The sequence below is a fragment of the Scyliorhinus canicula genome, chromosome 29, assembly GCF_902713615.1.
Source record: "Scyliorhinus canicula chromosome 29, sScyCan1.1, whole genome shotgun sequence".
Classification (NCBI taxonomy): Eukaryota; Metazoa; Chordata; class Chondrichthyes; order Carcharhiniformes; family Scyliorhinidae; genus Scyliorhinus; species Scyliorhinus canicula.
In genome coordinates, this window is record NC_052174.1 from 11,726,321 (window position 1) to 11,748,872 (window position 22,552).

The window sequence follows — 22,552 nt, forward strand, 5'->3', positions numbered from 1 at the left end:
CCACCCCCGCGTGGAAGGAAGTTTCTCCTGGATTTCCCCATTGCCTGGATTTCCTCATTTCCGTTTTTCCAATCACCTTGGGCCTTATGGCCCCTCCGGCTCCTGATCCGCCCTCTCGCCTCTATCCCGGATCGCCTCGTGAGTCTGAGCACCTCGGTCGGATGTCCTCTTGGGCTTTCCCTTCTCCGGGGGAGGGAAGGGGGGGGTGGGGAGAAGGTTCCCAACATCTCCAGTCGACCGACGTGACCAAAGTCCCTCGCCTCTGGAGGCGCTCTCGTGATTCTATTCTGCGCCCTCTCAAAGTCCCTTCACCACCTTGCTCTCGGGCGCAAATGCTTCCTCAGAGGAGACCCCCCCCCCCCCCCCCCCCACCTCACCAACAAAAACCCAGTTGAAACTTAGAAATCTGAGCTCCATAGTCTTGGGTGGACTATGGACATGGGTGGAACCCGAGATGTGGGGGCACAGGCAGGCAGATGGGGCTGGGTGAGTGGCAGAATGGGCTCGAAGGGCTGAATAGCCTAACCCTAACCCTAACCCTAACCCTAATTAACCCTAACCCTAACCCTAAGTCTATAGAAAGCAAAGAGTGGGGATTAATGGGTACTTCTCTGGTTGGCAATCAGTAGCTAGTGGTTTCCCTCAGGGATCAGTGTTGGGTCCACAATTGTTCACAATTTAGATAGATGATTTGGAGTTGGGGACCAAGGGCAATGTGGCCATGGAGTTGGGGACCAAGGGCAATGTGTCCATGGAGTTGGGGACCAAGGGCAATGTGTCCATGGAGTTGGGGACCAAGGGCAATGTGTCCATGGAGTTGGGGACCAAGGGCAATGTGTCCATGGAGTTGGGGACCAAGGGCAATGTGTCCAAGTTTGCAGATGACACTAAGATGAGTGGTAAAGTGAAAACGTGCAGAGGATACTGGAAGTCTGCAGAGGGATTTGGATAGGTTAAGTGAATGGGCTCGGGTCTGACAGATGGAATACAATGTTGACAAATGTGAGGTTATCCATTTTGGTAGGAATAACAGCAAACACGATTATTATTTTTTTTTTTTATATAATTTTTATTGGAATTTTTTACAGAAAATATAAAACATAACGACAAACAATGAAATGCAACAAAATAACCCATAATAACTGTGACACCCCCAGACCGTATCGGCGCATGTATCACATCCCCCCCACCCCCCCCCCCCCAACCCTAATGAACAACAAAAGAACTTTAAAAATATTAAAATTAAATAAACAAACATAGTAACACGATTATTATTTAAATGATAAAATATAAAAACATGCTGCTGTGCAGAGGGACCTGGGTGTCCTAGTGCATGAGTCGCAAAAAGTTGGCTTACAGGTGCAACAGGTGATTAAGAAGGCAAATGGAATTTTGTCCTTCATTGCTAGAGGGATGGAGTTTAAGACTAGGGAGGTTATGCTGCAATTGTATAAGGTGTTAGTGCGGCCACACTTGGAGTATTGTGTTGTTTTGGTCTCCTTACTTGAGAAAGGACGTACTGGCGCTGGAGGGTGTGCAGAGGAGATTCACGAGGTTAATCCCAGAGCTGAAGGGGTTGGATTACGAGGAGAGGTTTAGTAGACTGGGACTGTACTCGTTGGAATTTAGAAGGATGAGGGGGCATCTTATAGAAACATATAAAATTATGAAGGGAATAGATAGGATAGATGCGGGCAGGTTGTTTCCACTGGCGGGTGAAAGCAGAACTAGGGGACATAGCCTCAAAATAAGGGGAAGTAAATTTAGGACTGAGTTTAGGAGGAACTTCTTCACCCAAAGGGTTGTGAATCTATGGAATTCCCTGCCCAGTGAAGCAGTTGAGACTCCTTCATTAAATGTTTTTAAGGTAAAGATCGATAGTTTTCTGAAGAATAAAGGGTTATGGTGTTCGGGCCGGAAAGTGGAGCTGAGTCCACAAAAGATCAGCCATGATCTCACTGAATGGCGGAGCAGGCTCGAGGGGCCAGATGGCTGACTCCTGCTCCTAGTTCTGATGTTCCTGTGTGAAAGTAAGCCAATGTCCAATACGGTTTGACAGGACAAACACTCCTTGAAATGCGCAGTCCTGAAGCATCGTTCGGTGCAGCCCGCAAATGGGCCTGCGTTGGATTTTGCCCATTTTCTATTTGGAATGAAATGGCTGCCTCTTCCCTGCCTGCAAATGCCGGGCCCAGGAATAAAAGCATCTTGGATCCTGTGGCTGGATAACACTTGTGCAGCTTCTGTCGGAGTTCATGTTTCACTGGAGAATGGGATTTACTGCCCAAGGGACTGTTTCAGCACAATCACAGGTCAAGAGACTCAGTGAGCTGAAACCCTGAAACATTCAAATTGTTTTGTGAGTTGAACTTTATCGATACGTTGATCCATGACAAAGCGATGCTGTGTTCGTCACGATCTGGTCAAACAGCAAATATTTTATATTTCCCTCACAGTGTGAATTACTCTCAGAGCCTTTCATCACCCTGACCCATCAGCCGTGCCTCTGTGGGTAGCAGGTTCTCTCTCTCTCTGCTCTCTTCCTCTCTCTTTCAGGCTTTCCTCTCTTTCAGGCTTTCCTCTCTTTCTCTCGCACTCTTTCCCTTTCTCTCTATTGCTCTGTCTTTCTCTCTCTTTTTCTCTCGCTCTTTCTCTCTCTCTCTCGCTCTCACTTTCTCTGGGTCTTTCTCTCTCTTTTGCTCCGTCCTTCTCTCTCTTTTTCTCTCGCTCTTTCTCTCTCCATTTCTCTCTCTCTCGCTCTCACTTTCTCTCGGTCACTCTTTCTCTCTCTCTTTTGCTCTCTCTTTTTCTCTCGCTCTTTCCCTCTCCATTTCTCTCTCTCTCTCGCTCTCTCTTTCCTTCTCTCTTGCCCTCTCTGTCTCTCTCTCTCCTTCTCTTTTTCTCACTCCCTATCTCTTCCTCTCTCTGTTCCTCTCCCTCTCACACACCCTCTTTTACTTTCTCTTTCTTTCTCTCTCCCCCTCTCTTCCTCTCCCTCTCTTTTCCGTCTCTCTCTCCCTCTCCCTCTGTTTCTCCACCTCTCTCTTCCCCCTCTCTGTTGCTCTCTCTTTCTTTCTCTCTCTCCCTCTCTCGCTCTTTCTCTTTTTCTCTCTCTCTCCCTGCCTGTCCTTCGCTTTCCCTCCCTCTTATCTTTGAGGCAGAGTTCCGTAGATTCAAGTCCCACTCCAGAGAGACGACACTGAGGGAGCGCCGCACTGTCAGAGGTGCCGTCTATCGATTGAGACGCGAAACCCAGCCTGCCCTCTCCTGTGGGCCTGGTGTTCCCCAGGGCTGCTGTTTCAAAGAAACCCAGAGAGCTTTTCCCCGGTGCCCCTCGATCAACGTAAAGCTGGAACGATCTGGGACGTTGGGCGCGATTCTCCCATATGGGGAGAAATCGTAAGGCTGGCGTCAAATCCGGGCGGGTTTGACGCCAGCCCCCCCCTTCCCGACCGGGAACCGATTCTGGTCCCCGGTCGGGGCTAGCATCCCGACGCCGTAAACTCCGGCATCGCAGGCTTAACGAATTTCGTTAAGCCCGCTTGCCAGAGTTAGCGCCGGCTGACGCGTCATATGACGTCAGCCGCGCATGCGCGGATTGGAAGACTCCAACCCGCGCATGCGCGGATGACGTCATCGCGCATTTGCGCGAAACCCGCGCATGCACGGGCCGGGATGCCCCTCAGCCGCCCCGCGAAGTGATACAGCGGGGCGGCGGAAGGACAAAGAGTGCGCGGGCATCGTGCCCGCTGCCCGCGATCGGTGCCCACCGATCGCGGGCCCATGGCACCCTTGGCACGGCCGTGGTACTGCCGTGCCAATCGGTGCCATGGTTATAAAAATCGACAGTTTACGGCCGTTTTTACGAACGGCCAGACCAGGTGTGTTTGCCGTTCGTAAAAACAGCCGTAAAGGGCTGGAAACTCGGCCCATCGATCAGCTGAGAATCGCTGCCGGCCGTAAAAAAACGGCGGCAGCGATTCGTATCGGGAGTCGGGCGTGGGGGGGGGGGAGAATAGCGGGAGGGCGTCGGAACAGCGTGGCCGTAAAATTTTACGAGCCACGCTATTCTCCGCACCGTCGGGAGTGCGGAGAATCGCGCCCGTTGATCACGTTGCTGTCATTGGGATCCTGCTGTGTATGGAATAGCTGTCGTATGCCCTACATTTCAACAGGAACTATACCTCGGGGCTGTTAGATTACTGAAACGTAACATAAATATTACTCATTTGTCTTGCCGAGTTGTATTTAACTTGATGATAAACAGTCAAAGTCTTCCAGTTGATGGCAAATTATTTATTGAGTAATAAAATAAGATACTCGTGAGTTCTTTCACTATACTACTTTGACTAGTAATATAATTAACTAAGATTAGATTAAACTAACAATTATGATAATACGGACTCTGATCTGTCACATCTTTACCCTAGCTGCACTACACACACTAACCTACAGAAAGAGCGGGAAACTCCTTATATAGGTCCTGTTAGTGTTGCCATCTAGTGTTCATCTGTCTGTACTACAGGGACCACTTTGTGGGATTCTTTGTGATTCTGTTCTCAGCATGGATTTTGTTGCATTTCCAAAGTCCACAGAAGATAAATTCATCAACAGAGCTAACGTTTATTTACACTACTTACTAAAGCTCGAGCACTTACTCCTCCAGTAAACAATAGCCTAGTCATCTACAATCGACACTAAACTAACACTAGTATCTACACGATATCCATAACTGTCCTGCCCTCTCTACTGCTGCTCTCTCTAGCTCTCCTGCGTGGGTATGCGCAGGTCTGCGTGGGTTTACTCCGGGTGCTCCGGTTTCCTCCCATAGTCCAACGACGAGCAGGTTAGGTGGATTGGCCGTGATAAATTGCCCCTTAGTGTCCAAAAAGGTTGGGAGGGGTTATTGGGTTACAGGGATAGGGTGGAAGTGAGGGCTTAAGTGGGTCGGTGCAGACTCAATGGGCCGAATGGCCTCCTTCTGCACTGTATATTCTATGTTCTATGTTCAATCGTTGCTTTATATAGTTCTGCATCCAGCTCCATCTAGTGGCTAGTTATGATACGACATTAACCCTTTGTACTCTGAACATTTCCCATAATGGCACACACTTCATTGGCTGCAAAGCATTCTGGGGCATCGTAAATAAAAGCACAGTGTTCCCTGCCTTTGAGCTAGGAAGTCCTGGGGTCAGTTCCTGCACTCCCCTCCCCCTCCCCATAACTTGATAACCGAACAGGGATAAATGGAGTTAGGATGTAGATCACCCTCGAATTGGGTGGTCTGGAGCTGGCTTGAGGGGCTGAATGGCTTGTAACATAGAACAGTACAGCACAGAACAGGCCCTTCGGCCCTCGATGTTGTGCCGAACAATGATCACCCCACTTAAACCCACGTAACCCGTATACCCGTAACCCAACAATCCCCCCATTAACCTTACACTACGGGCAATTTAGCATGGCCAATCCACCTAACCCGCACATCTTTGGGCTTCCCCCAGTTTTTATGCTACATTTGGTACGCTGTTACGCTCACGGAGGAGAGGGTGGCGTGAGCGTGTTGTCTCTGGGTTACTAACCCAGGGCAATGTTCTGGGAATCTGGGTTCGAAGCTCACCACGGCAGATGGTGATTTCAATGAAACAAAAAAGTCCGGGTAGCACAATCGGTTAGCGCTGCGGCCTCACAGCGCCAGGGACCCAGGTTCAATTCCGGCTTGGGTCACTGTCTGTGCGGAATTTGTACATCCTCCCCGTGTGTGCGTGGGTCTCCTCCGGGTGCTCCGGTTTCCTCCCACAGTCCAAAGATGTGCAGGTTAGGGTGGATTGGCCGTGCTAAATTGCCCCTTAGTGTCCAAAGATGTGCAGGTTAGGTGGGGTTACAGGGATAGGGTGGGGAGCGGGCCTAGACAAGGTGATCTTTCGGAGGGTCGGTGAAGGCTCGACGAGCCGCACGGCACGTGGGGCTTAGTCCCACCCGTGTTCGGGTACACGGAGGGAGAATTCAGAATGTCCAATTCACCTAACAGCACTTAACAGGGTTATTTCGTAGAATTTACAGTGCAGAAGGAGGCCATTCGGCCCATCGAGTCTGCACCGGCTCCTGGAAAGAGCACCCCACCCAAGGTCAACACCTCCACCCTATCCCCATAACCCAGTAACCCCGCCCAACACGAAGGGCAATTTTGGACACTGAGGGCAATTTATCATGGCCAATCCACCCTAACCTGCACGTCTTTGGACTGTGGGAGGAAACCGGAGCACCCGGAGGAAACCCACGCAGACACGGGGAGAACGTGCAGACTCCGCACAGACAGGGGGGCAGATTGAGGCCACGATCAGCGGAACAAGCGCCTGCTCGTCTCCCTGTGTGATTAAGGGGAAAAGGACGACCGGCCTTTAACAGGGCGTCTTATCTGTGCCTGAGCACCTCAGTGTGGCTTCTTGTACAATGCTGTGCTTGTCGAAAGCTCGCCGGTGTGTAAGAGGAGACGGGAGAGAAATCAGGGCTGGTGTTTGATTAGAAAGTGGGGCTGAGCAGACAGGTTTGAGAGACAGCGGCATGCTTGGTCTGCGTGAGGAGCAGCTCTGGGTGTTTCTCGTCCTGACAGAACTTGCCAGGGCGAGAGACAGAAATAGCAGGACTGTTAAACATCATGCCAGCTCCAGCAGGCCAGGGTTACGTTCAGCAGCAGCCCCCATCCGAGAGCGACACTCCGTCCCATTTCTGCTTGCTCCTGTACCCCGTCATCCATGGCAGAAAAGTGCTACGTGACTTGCTGAGCTGGTAACCAAATGTAAGTCTCTTGTTTGTCAGTAAAAGGGGGAGGTTATAAAGGCGACACAATAGATCTCTGTTTCACAGCTAAGAGAGCCCATAGCCGAACCTGTGTGAGATCTAGAATGGCTGGAAACGTGCGTGGAAAAGCCAATCCTACTTTATAACCTTTCCTGGATAAATCGCCCCTCGGCCATACGCGGGCTGGATAAAATCCAATCGCACGCCATAAAAGCTTTTATGACCACAGGACGCTTTTAGAATGCCGATGTGTGTGTGTGTGTGTGTGTGTGTGTGAGAGAGAGAGAGTGCCCTGACCACATGAAGGCAGCATCAAGCCTTTTGTGTCAAATATCTGGAGCGCTGGGAAATGGGAACGGGAGCAAATGTCAGAGCGAAGTCTGTACGGAGACCTGGGCAGGAATTGTTCCCGCTCTTGCGGGTCAGGAACAGAAAGGAGAAATTCGAGTTCCGAGCATTTTTCGCCAGGAGGGGGTCTTCAACGCCCCGGCTGGTCCAGACTTGTTCGGGGTTCAGCCGGGGAGATTGCAGACCCCCTCCCCCCACCCCATCCCCACACAAACACACGCACGCTGATCCGCGTTTTAATTAATAGTTTCCTTTAAGTTTATTTGGTGGGGGGGGGAGTTATGAGGTTGATCTTTTTTGTTTAAATAAATTATTATTTTTCCAATTAAGGGGCCAATTCACCTACGCTGGACATCTTTTGGGTTGTGTGGGGGGGCGAAACCCACGCAGGCACGGGGAGAATGTGCAAACTCCACACGGACAGCGACCCGGGGCCGGGATTCGAACCCGGGTCCTCAACGCCGTGAGCCAGCAATGCCGTGTTGCCCATGAGGTCGATTTTAAAGAATTTCCCAATGGAGATGAGAGAGGGGCGGGGATGGGGTGGTCCACGGGGTGGGGGGGTTAGGATCGGCAGGCACAGGGCAGCACGGTGGCGCAGTGGGTTAGCCCTGCTGCCTCACGGCGCCGAGGTCCCAGGTTCGATCCCGGCTCTGGGTCACTGTCCGTGTGGAGTTTGCACGTTCTCCCCGTGTCTGCGTGGGTCTCACCCCCCCCCCCCCCAACAACCCAAAAAGAAGCGCAGAGTTGGTGGATTGGCCACGCTAAAATTGCCCCTTAATTGGAAAAATAAAAAATAAAAACTTCTCAAAGCCAAATTGGGGATGTGAATGCCGCCCTAACAACCCACACTCACATCCCGTGAAGGAATTATTAAAAAGGTGAGATACTGAGTCGCATTAAAGCAGATGTTTGGTCGGAAAGTTAAAAAAAAAATTGCAAAGAGCTAGGGTTAAGGAGGGTCTTGAAGCAGGAGGGTGAGCTGGTGAGGTGTAGGGAGCGGATTCCAGGATCTGGGGGCCCAGCCAACCAAAGGCATCTCCGCCAATGATGGAGCGGTTAAAATCGGGAATGTCCAAGAGGTTGGAATTGGAGGAGCGCAGAATCCCACAGGGTTGTGGGGGCTGAAGAGGAGGTTACAGAGATAGGGAGGGGTGGTGGGGGTTGGTGGTCGCGGGGGGGGGGGGTGTTCGGTGGGTGGGTACAGCCAGGGAGGGATTTGAAAACTTGAGTAATTTGCGGATGCTGGTGGTACATGTGGTGGGTTGATTTGCATAGCTCTCTGCCATTGGTGCAGAACACCGGCTTACCATTGGCCCTGGTCGGTCATGTGCCTCTCGACTGATTGGTTGAGACCAGTCATGTGACGGCTCTCCGATTGGTCGAGAGGTTGAGTTAACCACGCCTCCATACCGAGGTATAAATAGTCGGAACGCCCGGCGGTCGTCCATTTTATTGTAGTCAACCGCAGGGCTAATTTCTAGTTTATTAAAGCCTAACTTTTGTAACGCAACTCGTCTCTTGTGCAATTGATGGCTCATCAGTACATGAATTTATTGAACCATTTCCAGAGCTCTGCTCCAGGCAGATTATCGCTCCCAGTATAGTCCTCGCGAACTAACAAACACCAGGCCCTGCTTTGGGCCGGCTGTTAGATTAGTCCACAACCCACCCCCTGGGCGAGTGGTCTTTGCCACCTACCTGGGGAGCTCGTACTCCAAGGGTCCCACGGCAGAGGGTTCAATGATGGTTCCCCCAATGGTCTTCGATGCCACAATAGTTGGGGATCAGATTTTTTTTTTTTAAATCAAAGAGTTGCTTGGTTGGGAATCGATTGCCAGGTCGGCGAGCACGGTGTGGTGCGGGGGGGGGGGGGGGGCAGCACGGTGTGGTGCGGGGAGGGGGGGGGGTGAGCACGGTGTGGTGCGGGGAGGGGGGGGGGCGAGCACGGTGTGGTGCGGGGGGGGGCGAGCACGGTGTGGTGCGGGGGGGGGGGCAGCACGGTGTGGGGAGGGGGGGGGCAGCACGGTGTGGTGCGGGGGGGGCGAGCACGGTGGGGTGCGGGGAGGGGGGGCGAGCACGGTGTGGTGCGGGGGGGGGCAGCATGGTGTGGGGAGGGGGGGGCAGCACGGTGTGGTGCGGGGGGGGCGAGCACGGTGGGGTGCGGGGAGGGGGGGCGAGCACGGTGTGGTGCGGGGAGGGGGGGAGCACGGTGTGGTGCGGGGAGGGGGGGCGAGCACGGTGTGGTGCGGGGAGGGGGGGGCAGCACGGTGTGGTGCGGGGAGGGGGGGCGAGCACGGTGTGGTGCGGGGGGGAGGGGCAGCACGGTCGGGTGCGGGGAGGGGGGGGGCCAGCACGACCAGGGGGCTGGGACATTTTGAACGCAAGTCAAAAGACACCGGGAGCAAAGCTTCGGATGATCCCAGTTGACGGAAGGTGGAATGTGGGAGATTAGTCAGGAGTGCGTCCAGGCAGTCGAGTGCGTGGGGGCGACAACAGCACGAGTCACGCATGTACGAGTGATTGCACAACAGCAGTCGACACAGCCCTTGTGTAAATAAGCATCTGTATTAGAACAGACAGCATTTTACCCACCCCCCAGCATTTTACGCCCCCCCCCGCCCTGCTCCCTGACCCCCCGCTCCCTGACCCCCCGCTCCCTGACCCCCCCGGGCCTGTGGAGAAAGTACATGTGGGAAGGCATCACAGGCCCAAGGGTCGAAGTGCTTCATAGAATCATAGAATTTACGGCACAGAAAGAGGCCATTTGCCTCATCGAGTCCACACCGGCCCCTCAATCAGCACCCTACTGAAACCCACACCCTATCCCCGTAACCCAGTAACCCCACCCACCCTTTTTGGGCACGAAGGGGCAATTTAGCGCGGCCAATCCACCCTAACCTGCACGTCTTTGGACTGTGGGAGGAAACCGGAGCGCCCGGAGCAAACCCACGCAGACACGGGGGAGAGAACGTGCAGACTCCGCACGGACACAGTGACCCAGCCGGGAATCGAACCTGGGACCCCGGAGCTGCCCCCCCCCCCCCGTCACCTAATTCAATCCCAGCAGGTTCTCCGTTCGAGTGTATCCCTCAGACACGTGACGCTGGAGCTCGCTCCTTTTAATCCTCGCCGTGGGAACGGCTCCTCTGAGTCACCAGGGCCTTGTGCCTTCAATTAAACTCCAACACTTCAAATTAAAACCCTTGCCTCCCTTTCATCCTTTTAAACATCAGCTTAATTATGTTGCCAAGGAGACCACGTGCCCCCCCCCCCCCCAAACCCCCCCCCCCCCCCCACACACACATACCTAAGCGGCAATCTGGAACAGATTTCTTTTCATAAAGGAACGTGCTGCGCGCTGTGGCATCTTAAACGGGGTTCTCCAAAGAGGAATGCTTTCTGCGCCACACCCCCCCCCCCCCCCTCCCCAGCACTGGGGGATGCCATTCGGTCCATCACGCCTGTGCTAGCTCATCGGACGAGCTGTCCAAGTAGTAACATTCCCGCCCACTCCGCGCCCTCTCTCTGCCCCCCCCCCCCCCTCCCCCCCAACCCCCTGTCGCGCCACAAACTCTTTCCTTGCGCGCTTCCCGGCAAACACCTCCCGAAAATCCCCACGCAACCTTCTTCCGCCGTCGCCCCTCTCGGGAAGCGCCTTCCAGATCAACGGCAACTCGGCTGTGTCAAAAAACAAGTGCTCCTCGCCCCCTCTCCTCAAACCTCAACCCCTTCCCCCTCTTCCCCCGGTACTTTCACAGCTTGTCTTCCATCTTCCATCCCTCCGGTTACCCCAACCCTCCGGCCCGTGGAAACAGTGAGGGTGAACTCTCCGTGCCCCCCCCCCCCCACTCCCCCAGCCGCGCATTCCTCGCCGGCGTGCTGTCACTGACAACGAGATTTTCCAGCCTCTCTCTTTCTCTCCCTCTCTCTTTCTCTCTCCCTCTTTCATTCTCTCTCCCTCGCTCCCCCCTCGCTCTTTTACGACCTGGCGCTTCGGAGCGAATTGGAGAATTTCTATATTCCCGGGGGCGACGCAGCAGAGGTCTATTCGGATGATCCCGGGTTATGGATGGGCTGCCAGACGGGGAAAAGTTGGATCTGAGTCCTTGGAGGTCAGAGGAATGAGAGGAGATACGATTGAAACATAACGGGTTGGATTCTCCGCTCCCCGACACCGAAATCGCGTCCGGCGAGGTGGGGGGGGGGGGGGGGGGGGGGGGGGAATCCCCGCTGACACCAAAATCGGGGGGCGGCGCCGCTTTCGCCATGCTCCGCCCCCTGAAAGGCGACGTACTCGTGGAGTACGCCGCATCGCGTATCCACGACGCCCGCCATACAATGCTCCGTCCCCGGCGACGTGGGACGCGTGCGGTCTCGCCCGTCGCGGACGCAGCGTGGCGGCTGCTGACTCAGTCCAGCACCGCCACATTCGGGGGGAGGGTCGATCCGCGGGCAGGCTTCATTCGGGGCTGTGGGCGGGTGGTCCGGGGCGTTGCGAGCGGCTGAAGGGAGGGGGGGGCACTATTTTTTCGAGTCTGCCATGGAGCACGAAGCGGCCGCTACAGGCTGCCGCCGTGCGCATGCTGCGGCCATGGACCCGGAAATACTGGTTTACGCTGGTTTAGCACACTGGGCTAAATCGCTGGCTTTTAAAGCAGACCAAGGCAGGCCAGCAGCACGGTTCAATTCCCGTACCAGCCTCCCCGAACAGGCGCCGGAATGTGGCGACTAGGGGGCTTTTCACAGTCACTTCATTTGAAGCCTACTCGTGACAATAAGCCATTTTCATTCCATTTTTTCATTTCATTTCACGTATCCTTCTATTTCTTCCTTTCCCCCCTCACGAGCTTACCCAGTCCCCCCACCCTCCCTCCACCCCGTCCCTTCAATGCGTCGGTAGCGAGTTCCACATCCCCACAATGTTCGATGGTGACGATCAAAGTCATGAGGGGCGGGGCCGGACCGAGTAAACGGGGAGTAACTATTTCCTGTCGGCGGAAGGGACGGGGGACAGGGGATCTAAGCCGATTGCCGAAAAAGGAACCGGAGGCAAAACGCGAGAGCAAAAGGAAAACTTTTGTTCTTTCAGGCAGAGAGTGGTTAGCGTCTGGAATGGGTCGCCCGAGAATGAGAAGGAGGCTAGTTTGAGACTTTCTCAAGGGAATTGGATTATTAGCTGAAGAGGAAACCGTTTGCAGCGCTACGGGGGTGGTGGGGGTGGGGGAGAACGTCAGTGGGGAGGGGAGTGGGGGAGAACGTCAGTGGGGAGGGGGGTGGGGGGGGCGAAATAGGCCTGACTAAGTTGCTCTGGCACGGAGCGAGCACAGACAAGGCAGGCCGAATAGCCTCCCACTGTATTGTACTGGGGCTGGTTTAGCACACTGGGCTAAATCGCTGGCTTTGAAAGCAGACCAAGGCAGGCCAGCGGCACGGGTTCGATTCCCGTACCAGCCTCCCCGAACAGGCGCCGGAATGTGGCGACTAGGGGCTTTTCACAGTAACTTCATTGAAGACTGCCTGCCGTTCATTCTTCCGCACTCGTTATTCATTCCCGGTTTTCCATCTTCCCTGTAATTCATTCTCGGCCGTCGGTTTTCCAGCGTACCCTGGTCCACGTTGGCGGGAATGTCCGCACGTGGGGCCGGGCAATGTTTTTAATGGAAAACATACCTGTGAGAAAAAATAAAATGTCCTCCTTCCAAATAAATTTCCCAGCCCTGTCGGAATATTCTCAGTCTCCAAACTCATCCAACAGCTACACGGCAGCTGATGTTGTTAGCTTCTCTCCGAGTTTGACAGCGGCCAGTATTCTCCACGGTGCTACGCGGAGATCGCACTCCGGAAGCCCCCCCCCCCACCCCCGCCCCTCCCAGCTCAGCAGACCACGCACCCAGTCAGCTGTCGGGTCGCTTCATTAGCTGCCGGTGTCGGCCGTCGTTTGCTCGGCAGCGCCCTCTTGTGGTCGCGGCTCAAATGCCACTCCGGAGACAATGGGGCCACCCTCCCAGCGCGGTCCTGAGGGATTGCTGCACCGTCGGTGATGTCTTGCGGAGGATGTCCGCCAGGGACCGGTGGCCTGACATTCTACTGGGGGGGGGGGGGGGGGGGGGTGGAGCACCGGTGGGAGGGGGAGAAGAGGAGGTCGCTGTCGGCGCAACGGCCAGAATTCTAGTTCCAGATTCTCTTAAGGTCAACGTGCAGGTTCAGTCGGCAGTTAGGAAGGCGAATGCAATGTTCATGTCGAGAGGGCTAGAGTACAAGAGCAGGGATGTACTGCTGAGGCTGTGTAAGGCTCTGGTCAGACCCCATTTGGAGTATTGTGAGCAGTTTAGGGCCCCGTATCTAAGGAAGGATGTGCTGGGCCTTGGAAAGGGTCCAGAGGAGGTTCACAAGAATGATCCCTGGAATGAAGAGCTTGTCGTATGAGGAACGGTTGAGGACTCTGGGTCTGTACTCTTTGGAGTTTAGGAGGATGAGGGGGGATCTTATTGAAACTTACAGGATACTGCGAGGCCTGGATAGAGTGGACGTGGAGAGGATGATTCCACTTGTAGGAAAAACTAGAACCAGAGGCCACCATCTCAGACTGAAGGGATGATCCTTTAAAACAGAGATGAGGAGGAATTTCTTCAGCCAGAGGGTGGTGAATCTGTGGAACTCTTTGCCGCAGAAGGCTGTGGAGGCCAAATCACTGAGTGTCTTTAAGACAGAGATAGAAAGGTTCTTTTTTTTAATAAATGAGTGCCCAATTCATTTTTTTTCCCATTAAGGGGCAATTTAGCGTGCCCAATTCACCTACCCTGCACATCTTTGGGTTGTGGGGGCAAAACCCACGCAGACACGGGGAGAATGTGCAAACTCCACATGGACAGTGACCCGGAGCCGGGATCGAACCTGGAACCTCGACGCCGTGATGCAGCAGGGCTAGCCCACTGCGCCACCGTGCTGCCCGATAGATAGGTTCTTGATCAATAAGGGGATCAGGGGGTTATGGGGAGAAGGCAGGAGAATGGGGATGAGAAAAATATCCGCCATGATTGAATGGCGGAGCAGACTCGATGGGCTGAATGGCCTAATTCTGCTCCTATGTCTTATGGACTAAAACTTTGACACAAGTCTGTCGTCTCAGGTTTAAGATTCTACTGGATGAAAAACAAGGTGCATCCTGGGCCTAAACTTTATATCCCTGTGGTGAATGTAACATGGTAATTCACACTGTATCTTTGTAAGCGTAGTATCGTTATCCGACCACTAGGGGGAGTAGCTCTGGGACTGCTCAGGTGCTTGTACAGGGCTCCACCCTTGGCTCCGCCCACGACTCCTCCGCCTTGTGCTGCTGTATAAATACCCTTGTCCAGAGTCAGCCTGCAGTTCACCGAGAGTTCATCAACGGGTAACAGGCTGGCTCTGTAGTAAGTAGATTAAAGCCTATATTCATATCGGAAAACACGTGTCTGGTGAATTGATGGTTGAATTGATGCCAGTCGGCCCCTCAATCCTGCTACCCCATTCAATCAGGTCTTGGCTGATCTGATTGTAACCGCGACCCCACATTCCTGCCGACCCCCTCTGTGACCTTCCACCCTGCCTCACTGGCCGAGGATCTATCTGGCTCTGCCTCGGAGTTGAGCAAAGATTCTGCATCCACTGCCTCTCGAGGAGGGGAGTCCCAGCGACGGTGATATCAGGTGGCGTCCTGATCGCCTCCAGTCCGGCGGCTTGCTGCGCCCGTCAAGCCAGCTGTCCTGCCCGAACACAGGTCAGACAAATGACCCCGCCGCCGCCATTTTGAAAAAGAGGGTGAGCTCCCCGGTGTCCCCAGGCAACTTCACTATTATCTGCTCATATACCGCGTGGCTGTTGGCGCGATCTCGCTGCCGTCCAAACCGGCGGCCATGTTGCCTACCTTCCAGCACTCCCAAAGTATTTTGGCGGCCCCAAAGCGCTTTGGGACGTCCCGAGGCCGTGGCGGGCGCCAAATGAATGCACCTTCTGACTTCCATGGAGAGCAACGTAGAAAATAGGAACAGGAGGAGGCCATTCAGCCCTTCGAGCCTGCTCCACCGTTCAATATGATCCTGGCTAATCCTCTGTTTCGATGCCACACACCCACCTTTTCCCCTTGACGCCCAGAGCCTAGAAATCCGTCTACTTCCTCCTTGACTAAGGGCTGGTTTGGCACAGTGGGCTAAACAGATGGCTTGTAATGCAGAACAATGCCAGCAGCGCGGGTTCAATTCCCGTACCGGCCACCCCGAACAGGCGCCGGAATGTGGCGACTGAGGGCTTTTCACAGTAATTTTTTCAGTAATTGAAGCCTACTTGTGTCAATAAGTGATGATTATTATTGGGGCAGCACGGTAGCATGGTGGTTAGCATAAATGCTTCACAGCTCCAGGGTCCCGGGTTGGATTCCCGGCTGGGTCACTGTCTGTGCGGAGTCTGCACGTCCTCCCCCTGTGTGCGTGGGTTTCCTCCGGGTGCTCCGGTTTCCTCCCACAGTCCAAAGATGTGCGGGTTAGGTGGATTGGCCGTGCTAAATTGCCCGTAGTGTCCTAAAAAGTAAGGTTGGGGGGGGTTGTTGGGTTACGGGTATAGGGTGGATACGTGGGCTTGAGTAGGGTGATCATTGCTCAGCACAACATCGAGGGCCGAAGGGCCTGTTCTGTGCTGTACTGTTCTATGTTCTATGACTGCATTCAGGGACGATTGCCTGTCGCTGTTCTCTGTAACTTTTGTCACTCAGTTCTTGGCCCCGCACCATCATTTCCGTTATGCTGTAGCCTCCTCCTCTGCTCAGCCGTAGCCGGATTAGCTCAGTCGGCTGGTTCGTGATGCAGAGCGTAGGCCAGCAACGCGGGTTCAATTCCCGTACCGGCTGAGGTTATTCGTGAAGGCCCCATCTTCTCACCCTTGCCCCTCGCCTGAGGCGTGGTGACCCCCAGGTTAAATCGTCACCAGTCAGTGAATCTGTTCCTGGGCCTGGTGAAACCCGCCATTAACGGGTCCTGGCAGCGGGCGACCGAGGGGAGTCGTCCGTCCGGACTGCCTGCCCTGGACAGGGAGCAGGCAATGTCCACGGGCACCCTCGAGTACCCTTGTCACATTCACATCTCAAATAAATTCTGCGCTGTCCGCGGTGGCGAACCGTACCCGTTTTCGATTCGACTACGCACGTGGAGAGAAAATTAGTGCCTCCGCCATAATTAATAATCAAGGCCGTAATTTGTAACTGCTGTAATTAACTATTGACGGTCTCTTGACACGATTGAGTTTATCGCGCTGAGAGTTCGTGAGGGATTCCTGCACTCCGGTGCCCTCAGGGCCTCGCCAGACACTTGTCAGCCAATCGAGCCCTCTGTAAGCACAGCCGCTGTCGCAGAGTGGGAGGCATGGCAGTCGGGCGGCGCACAGCAAGATCCCATATACAGCGCCGGGATAATGGCCGTTTTGGCTGTTTTATTCGGGTCATGTCGATCGAGCGATGGATATCGTCCCGAGAGAAATGTGCAGCGATCCACTTGCCTTTGACATGACGGCCCACGGATATTTTACAGGCTTCTGGTGGGGGGGGAGGGGGGGGGGGGCAGAGGGGGTCTCGATTTAACACGCGTGAGGCCGAATGAAACGGGGGCTGGGGTAGGCCTCTTGGCCCCCTCGAGTCACTCCGCCCTTGACTAAGATCGTGGCCCGCCCGCTTGTTGCCTTAACTCCACCTTCCCGCCTGTTCCTCCTCTCCCCACGCGACCCTTGACCCCCCCCTCGCCATTCAACAATGCGCCTCGCTCCAGTATGAGTCGATGACCTCGCCCCCACCTCTGTCGAAGGAAGGGCATTCCAAACACGAACCAGTCTCTGAGGGAAGCCTCATCCCGAGTCGGAAATGGGAAGATCCATTATTTTGAAACTGCGGCCTACCCGTTCTGGATTCCCTCACGAGGGGGGAACATCCTCTCAGAATCCACCCTTTCAAACACCCCCCCCCCCCCACACCTTTCCCCCTCAGAATCTTATACGTTTTAATGACCTCATTCCCGTACCAGCCTCCCCGAACAGGCGCCGGAATGTGGCGACTAGGGGCTTTCACAGTAACTTCATTGAAGCCTACTCGTGACAATAAGCGATTTTCATTTTCATTTCAAAAGACAGATCCTCCAACAGCGCAGCAGTCCCTCGGTCCTGCACTGGAGTGTCAGCCTCGAATTATGTACTCGAGTGTCTGGAGTGGGGAAGGTCAACACCTCACTTGGTGACCCATGAGAGAGTCTGCCGCGCGCTAACCGCAGAGCCGGCACCGTCAATGCCCACACCAGTCCTGTGGATGCCCAGCTCAACCCAACAACACGGGTTATCACTCGCACCGTCTGAACAACTCAGCTCCCAGTCCGAGCAACGTGCCGGGGGCGTAGTGGTTAGCGCCGCTGCCTCAGAGCGTCAGGGACCCGGGGTCGATTCCAGCCTCGGGTGACTGTCTGTGCGGAGACTGCACGTTCTCCCCCCGTGTGTGCGTGGGTTTCCTCCGGGTGCTCCGGTTTCCTCCCACAGCCCAAAGATGCGCAGGTTAGGGTGGATTGGCCGTGATAAATTTTTATAATAATCTTTATTGTCACAAGTAGGCTTACGTTAACACTGCGATGAAGTTCCTGTGAAAATCCCCTCGTCGCCACATTCCGGCGCCTGTTCGGGTACACAGAGGGAGAATTCAGAATGTCCAATTCACCCAACAAGCACGTCTTTCGGGACTTGTGGGAGGAAACCGGAGCACCCGGAGGAAACCCACGCAGACACGGGGAGAAGGTGCAGACTCCGCACAGGCAGTGACCCAAGCCAGGAATTGAACCCGGGATCCTGGAGCTGTGAAGCATCAGTGCTAACCACTGTGCTATCGTGCCGCCCTTTAGTCCCTTATTCGAACATAGAATACAGAAAAATACAGCACCGAACAGGCCCTTCGGCCCACGATGCTGTGCCGAACTTCTGTCCTAGATTAAGAACAAATTAATCTACACCCCATCATTCTACCCTAATCCATGTACCAATCCAATAGCCGCTTGAAGGTCCCTAACGTTTCCGACTCAACTACTACCACAGGCAGTGCATTCCATGCCCCCACTACTCTCTGGGTAAAGAACCTACCTCTGACATCCCCTCTATATCTTCCACCATTCACCTTAAATTTATGTCCCCTTGTAATGGTTTGTTCCACCCGGGGAAAAAGTCTCTGACTGTCTACTCTATCTATTCCCCTCATCCTTCTTTGTTCTAATGAGAAAAGGCCCCCACCCCCCCAATCAACGACGCACCTCATTGGTGAGCCCCCCCCTTGACGGAATACAGCAGAGGGCTCCGTGTCGCCAGTGCGGAAGCTACTGCCTGGCGGGGCGAGTACTGAGCACCGCCCGTAACAAAACATTGGCGGGAGCTGCCTGCCGCGCCCCTCCCTGGCCCGTAACACGGCGAGGATCACCGTGGTCAAACAGAATTCGATACCTCGCCACCTGAGGCGGGGGCTGGGGCGGGCGACTCAAAGCTGGCTCAAAAGAATTTTGGTCGCGAGGGGTGTCTGGAAGGAGGCCAGGTGACCGGGTGAGAGGGTCTCGGGAGGGAATTCCAGAGCGTCGGGGTCCAGGCGGCTGAAGGCAGGGCTGGCGTTGGCAGAGACGAAGAGGTGGAGGAGCAGGGAGATCCCGGAAACTTACCTAATCTGTAATGTTGCGAACCGCTGACAGTAACGTCAGAACGAGGAATTTACAGCCTAAGGTAATACTTTCCCGGTATTCCACATACTTGGCCTTTTGTCAATCAGCAGAATGTACACAGACCTCACCCTCTCCCATCTCGATCAGCGCCTTCTCTCGCACACAACTCAGCTGCCATATGTCAGAGCCCTGTAATAATTAACTTACCCCGCACCATCCTTCAATAAAACCACTCAAGAGGCCTCGAGTTTATTTTTTAATGATCCAGTCTCGAATCTGCCCAAGTGCACTGGTCCTTACCGTACCTCGGAAGGGGGCCAGCATGGCAATGGGCCCAATGGCCTCTCTCGGATGCTGTGCCTTTCCATGGAGTGATTCCTGTGCATCAGCTGTGAGTCAGTGGGCGGCACTCACTTTAGAACATACAACATAGCATGGTAGCATGGTGGTTAGCATAAATGCTTCACAGCTCCAGGGTCCCAGGTTCGATTCCCGGCTAGGGTCACTGTCTGTGTGGAGTCTGCACGTCCTCCCCCGTGTGTGCGTGGGTTTCCTCCGGGTGCTCCGGTTTCCTCCCACAGTCCAAAGATGTGCGGGTTAGGTGGATTGGCCGTGATAAATTGCCCGTAGTGTCCTGAAAAAGTAAGGTTAAGGGGGGGTTGTTGGGTTACGGGTATAGGGTGGATACGTGGGTTTGAGTAGGGTGATCATTGCTCGGCACAACATTGAGGGCCGAAGGGCCTGTTCTGTGCTGTACTGTTCTATGTTCTAGAACAGGCCCTTCGGCCCACGATGTTGTGCCGAACCTTTGTCCTAGATTAATCAGAGATTATCATAGAATTTACAGTGCAGAAGGAGGCCACTCGGCCCATCGAGTCTGCATCGGCTCTTGGAAAGAGCACCCTACCCAAGGTACACGCCCCCCCCCCCCCCCACCCACCCTACCCTATCCCCAAAACCCAGTCACCCCACCCAACACTAAGGGCAGTTTTGGACACTAAGGGGCAATTTATCACGACCAATCCACCCTAACCTGCACATCTTTGGACTGTGGGAGGAAACCGGAGCCCCCGGAGGAAACCCACGCAGACACGGGGGAGGATGTGCAGACTCCACACAGACAGTGACCCAAGCCGGGAATCGAACCTGGGACCCTGGAGCTGTGAAGCAATTGTGCTAGCCACAATGCTACCGTGCTGCCCTCTATCCCCCCCTTCGCCTCGGAGTCAGAGAGCCGTGGGTTCAAATCCCCGCGCCAGAGGGCCGAACACAACAATTTTTCTCACATCAATTTAGAGTAAGGCAGCAGTGCTAACCACTGCGCCACCGTGCCGCTCCCCCCTCCCTCTGAGCACGATAAATGTATCTGGCACTCCGGTGTCACGCTGGACTGTCAGAGGTGCCATCTGTGAGACCCTTAACCGAGGCCATCTTGTGTGGATGTCAATGATACCATCGTGGCCACTATTCGAAGGAGAGCCGAGGGAAATTCTCCCGTGGCAACATATCCTTCTTTTTCTTTTACTACAAATGCATACTTTATTTGCGAAATAGCGTCACAAGCGTTTCAAAATGGCCGTCACAGGAAGCACAACGATTTTTCAAGTTTTTACATTGGTCAAGGAGGAGATCTCTGAGGAGATTCAATACATTTGTAATGCAAGCAATATTCATCGCTCACCCAGGCTTGTAACGTTCATTGAAGCCGAGTTCTCCCCATGTCCCAGAGGCGCCAATATTGATCCCCCCCAGCCACCATCTCTCCAAACAGATGATGACGGCTGTTTGTGGGAGCTTGCTATGCCCAGGTTTATCATAGAACCGTAGAATTTACAGTGCCGAAAGAGGCCATTCGGCCCATCGAGTCGACACCGGCCCTCGGAAAGAGCACCCCACCCGGGCCCACACCTCCACCCCATCCCCGCAACCCGGGAACCCCACCCCACCCCCTTTTGGACACGAAGGGGCAATTTAGCGCGGTCAACCCACCCTAACCTGCACATCTTTGGACTTGTGGGAGGAAACCGGAGCACCCGGAGGCAACCCACGCAGACACGGGGGGGAGAACGTGCAGACTCCGCACAGACAGTGACCCAAAGCCAGGGAAGGGAACCTGGAGCTGTGAAGAAACTGTGCTAACCACTGGGCTACCGTGCTGCCCGTTTCCTCAATAATGAAATGAAAAAAAGGGAAATGAAAATGGCTTATAGGCTTCAATGAAGTTACTGTGAAAAGCCCCTAGTCGCCACATTCCGGCACCTGTCCAGGGAGGCTGGTACGGGAATCGAACCGTGCTGCTGGCCTGCTTTAAAAGCCAGCGATTTAGCTCAGTGAGCTAAACCAGCCCCACTTCTGAACGTGTTTGGTTGGCTGCAACGTGCTTCGGGACGCCCTGAGGCAGTTAAGGGCGCTACAGAAATGCAAATCCTTTCATACACGAATAGGGGCACCAGTAATCGGAACAGGAGGAGGCCGTTCGGCCCCACGGGCCTACGCCTCCATTCGATATAAGCATGCCTGAAATGTTTGTAACCTTTCCCCCCACTTTCTCGTCTGTCCCATCCCCGCCCCCCTCGCCACCCCCACAACCCTCCACTTCCCCCCTCGATCAGCAACCTGTCCAGCTACCTCCGCTGCTCTCTGAGGCAAGCGGATTCCAGAGGCCAACGACCCTCAGAGAGGAAGAACTCACAGGAGGGCGAAAGGAATGGAAGGATGCGATGACAGGGGGAGATGACGAGAGGGGGCGCAGATGCGGAGCAGAAACACCAGCACGGAGCAGATGGGTCGAACGGCCTGTTTCTGTGCTGTACCTTCTCCCTAAGTCGAAATAATGCCTGCCTGCTGCTGAGAAGAGATTTTCTTTTCTCACCCTTCCTTTCAAATCCCCCCGTGGCCTCTCCCCTCAATCTCTGTAACCTCCTCCAAGTCCCACAATGCACTAAGATCTATGCGCTCCTCCGATTCCGGCTTGGGTCACTGTCTGTGCGGAGTCTGCACGTTCTCCCCGTGTCTGCGTGGGTTTCCTCCGGGTGCTCCGGTTTCCTCCCACAGTCCAAAGATGTGCAGGTTAGGTGGATTGGCCATGATAAATTGCCCCTTAGTGTCCAAAGATGTGCAGGTTAGAACATAGAACATACAGTGCAGAAGGAGGCCATTCGGCCCATCGAGTCTGCACTGGCCCACTTAAGCCCCGACTTCCACCCTATCCCCGTAACCCAATAACCCCTCCTAACCTTTTTGGACACGAAGGGCAATTTAGCGTGGCCGATCCACCTAACCTGCACATCTTTGGACTGTGGGAGGAAACCGGAGCACCCGGAGGAAACCCACGCAGACACGGGGAGAATGTGCAGACTCCGCACAGACAGTGACCCAGCGGGGAATCGAACCTGGGACCCTGGCGCTGTGAAGCCACAGTGCTATCCACTTGTGCTACCGTGCTGCCCAGGTTCGGGTGGATTGGCCGTGATAAATTGCCCCATCGTGTGCGGGGGATGCGCAGGTTGGGTGGGGTTATGGGGATAGGGCGCGCGGGTGGGTGGTGGGGCGGGAATGGGCTGCTCTTCCAGGGGGTCGGTGCTGACCTGATGGGCCGAATGGTCCCCTTCTGCACTGCAGGGGAAATCCACGATTTGCTCACCCCACTTCATAGAATTTACAGAGCAGAAGGAGGCTATTCGGCCCATCGAGTCTGCACCGGC

At 54.6% G+C, this 22,552-nt stretch overlaps 1 protein-coding gene across 1 annotated transcript in view; it reads left to right on the forward strand.

Moving 5' to 3' along the window:
* Nucleotides 1-6,614: 6,614 nt before the first annotated feature.
* LOC119958407 (galactose-3-O-sulfotransferase 2-like) overlaps nucleotides 6,615-22,552 on the forward strand; it is a 35,347-nt gene continuing 19,409 nt past the window's right edge. Inside the window, exon 1 of the mRNA XM_038786923.1 lies at nucleotides 6,615-6,796. Coding sequence (XP_038642851.1) covers nucleotides 6,795-6,796 — 2 coding nt within the window. The 5' untranslated portion in view covers nucleotides 6,615-6,794. The remainder of the gene's footprint in view (nucleotides 6,797-22,552) is intronic.